The 3,127-nt window shown below is 35.4% G+C and overlaps 1 protein-coding gene across 1 annotated transcript; it reads right to left on the bottom strand.

The window, feature by feature from the left end:
* Positions 1-371: 371 nt before the first annotated feature.
* On the bottom strand, positions 372-914 carry LOC149187799 (uncharacterized). Its single transcript, XM_089409767.1, has one exon. It carries the CDS (start codon positions 912-914, stop codon positions 372-374), a length of 543 nt encoding a protein of 180 aa, XP_089265893.1.
* Between the last annotated feature and the right edge of the window lie 2,213 nt (positions 915-3,127).

Raw genomic sequence — 3,127 nt, 5'->3', positions numbered from 1 at the left:
GTAAATTCCATGAACAATAAGTACTTCACTGCTTCCAGCATAGTCACCTTCATCATTAGACTCATCATTCTCCCTTTTGAGTAGAAAGGTATTTTTAGCTGATTTTTTCTTTGTAATCAAGAATTCTTCTTCATCCGAGTCATCTTTTTAGGAGAAGAAATTCTTATTATTTGACCTTTTCTTCTTGAACATCCTCTTTTTATATTCATCTTCATCATCATTATCATGCTTATGAGGACATTTTGCAGCATAGTGTCCTATTCTTCCACACTCAAATGAGAGGATACGTACCTTTGAGATTGGACCCTTTCCTTAGTTTCTTCATTAATTGTGCTATTTTTGTTTTAGTATCAGAATCATCATTTCTATAATTACAATTTTTCCCTTTCTTTGATGATTTTTGAAGCCTCGAATGCAAATTCCTTAGAGTTTGGGATTCCTTTTCTCATTTCATATGCAATTAGAATCCCATGAATTTCATCCATATTTAGAGTATACAAGTCATTTATTTCTTCAACGGCACTTACTTTGCAATCAAAACATTCTGGAAGTGATCTCAAAACTGTTTGGACAACTATGTTTTCTTCAATGTTTTCACCTAGACTCTTGAGTGAGTTGACAACTTTATCCACTCGGAGGAAAAAGGCTGAAATATCTTCTTTGTCATCCATCTTAAGACTCTCAAATTGTCTTCTATGTGTTTGGAGTTTTTCCTTTTTGACCTTGGAGTCTCCATCATAGACAGCAATAAACTTGTCCCATATTTCCTGAGAAGAATTGCAGTTCATAACTTTTGTAAATTCTGAATCAAAAATTCCACTTGTTATGGAATTTAGTTCTTTGGCATTTGCTATATAAATTTTCCGATCATCCTGATCTGTTGGTGGAGTAGGTGGAACTTTATACCCATACATAACTTATTTCCATACTTCAGTTCCAAGAGACATTAAATATAATGTCATCCTACGCTTCCAAAAGCCAAAATTTGTTCCATAAAATTGGGGGATTTTTCTTGAATCCTTATTCTTCATTGTGACTTAATAATCCTTATTCCAGCAGTTAGGCTGATTATGAAGAAGTTGGCTTTGATTCCAATTGTTGGAAATATTGAGAGGGGGGGTGAATCAGTATTTCTTTTCAATTGTTATGTTTACCAGTTAAGATTCTTCACAACTATAATGAGAAAAAATAAATAATAAGAATTTTATTATGAATAAGTGAGGACACCAATCCTCTTTTACAAAATTTTGAGTACAATGATGTTTGAGGGCACCAACCCTTCAATCTACCAGGGTCCAACCTATTGCCAAGCTCCGAATTGGAATTTAGTGAGGCTCCAACCCTATTCTTCTCAAGGCTCCAACCTTGTTTTTAGAGGCACCAACCCCTAGGACACCAACCCTTTGAATTTTTAAAAAAAAATAATAAGTGACTTACTTGAATTATTCCACACATTTATTTACTGTTCAAAACTTTACTTGTCAAAAAGCTCCAAAATAGCTAATGCTCCATTGGTCCAAGACTTTTCACTTCATCGTTCAAACTAAATTATTTATGCCTCCAAATTCATCGTTTTCCAATTCTTCATGAGCACATTAATGTCCATATGTTTTAAGTCAGGATGATATGTTGATGTGTAGACCCTTCTCTGTTGATAAATCTAGGGCATTCATAGTTACAAGATTTCTCTACTTGATAATTGCTTGTGATATACTTTTACTTCTTAACTTATATTTTTCTCTTTGTTAGCATATACAGCTTGAGTGGGTCTAATGGTTAAGAGCATGTGTTTCATCCTAAGAGGTCACAAGTTCAAAATGAGAAAAGGGTAGAGTATGTATGCCTTCGTAGACTTAGTAGTAAAATCGTTGCATGGAGGTGGGTCCCTTCTCCCACAAACAAGGGTGTCCCATACACCAATTTGGTGTATGGTTGGGTCATGACCTTAAAATTGGATAATAATAATAATAATAAGGTGTTCTTCTCATCAAGACAATTACCAATACGCAAAATAAAAGACAACTGACACAGTATGTAGGCTTGTCAGCCAGGGCCAAAACCTCTCACCTCTTGAGAGGAAAACCTGATCAAAATTATTCTTCTAGATCTTCAATTAATAAGTACGAATACCATGACACAGACCCTTGACTCTAGTATCCTCCCAAGAACCCTTTCACTAACCTTGATGTTTTTCCTCTTCCCTTTCTCGCCTTTCTTCTTGATCTCGAACTACTGCCCTTGGATCCTTCTAGAGAAACTTGGTCTCTATCCTTCACACTGATTCTTCTCGACTTCCCTAGAGATTCTTGGTCTCTAGGTCTTTCCTAGTCTCTTCTAGATAAATTCAGTCTCTAGATCTCAGTCACCTAGAAGAATCCTTGTCTTGCTACCCCAGAAGAAACCCTCCTTCACTTGCCAAGAAGAAACCTTTCTTCCCCCAGAAGAAACCCTTCCTTCACACTTCCCAGAGGAATCTCTTTCTTTGCTAATCTAAAGACTCTTTCTTCAATATTCCTAGAAGAAACCTTATTTTCCTTCCTTCACACTTCTCTTTGTAGCCCCTTCTTCGCACTCCTTCTTCATCCTTTATTTGTACTTCTTCTTCTTCCTTTCTTCGTACTTCTTATTCACCGAAATCTTGTCAAGTTTATTTTTTTATAATGGAGGGTGAGTGTGTATATATATACACCTCACCACATGTCCTTTAGGTCGACATCATTGTTGGAGGTAGGTTGACTTATTCTAGAGAGTTCCTTCATAGTTGTAGGCCGACTTGAAGAGGATAGATGACAATTTCTTAGAGTATACTTTACATAGACAAGATTGACATTTTACAAAGTGTAACATGACTTCATTACATGATAGTAACTTTAACATTTTATGACTAGATGACAAATAAATCCTAAAGACTCTCAATGGGAGTCTTGACTCAAAAACAAAATCCCTTGCTCATGAAACCCATGAAGCAAGAAAATAAAATAATTTTATTTTTCTTACTTACATCTCATTACATAAATTCATATTTCATGTCATTATGAAGACCGAACATAGTTACACTTTTCAACACTCCCTCTTAACTAGGGAGGTATTGAAAATGGTACTTGGACTTTCTCAATCTGAAGAATCC

Source organism: Pinus tabuliformis, chromosome 3_1, assembly GCF_031772625.1.
Source record: "Pinus tabuliformis cultivar Carrire ecotype Pingquan chromosome 3_1, CPIR1, whole genome shotgun sequence".
NCBI classification, from domain to species: Eukaryota; Viridiplantae; Streptophyta; class Pinopsida; order Pinales; family Pinaceae; genus Pinus; species Pinus tabuliformis.
Note: the sequence above shows the minus strand (reverse complement) of the source record. Positions and strands in the feature narration are given on the sequence as shown.

Coding starts and splice junctions, on each gene's coding strand:
- LOC149187799 (XM_089409767.1), bottom strand. CDS start 914: ATGTATGGGTATAAAGTTCCACCTACTCCACCAACAGATCAGGATGAT.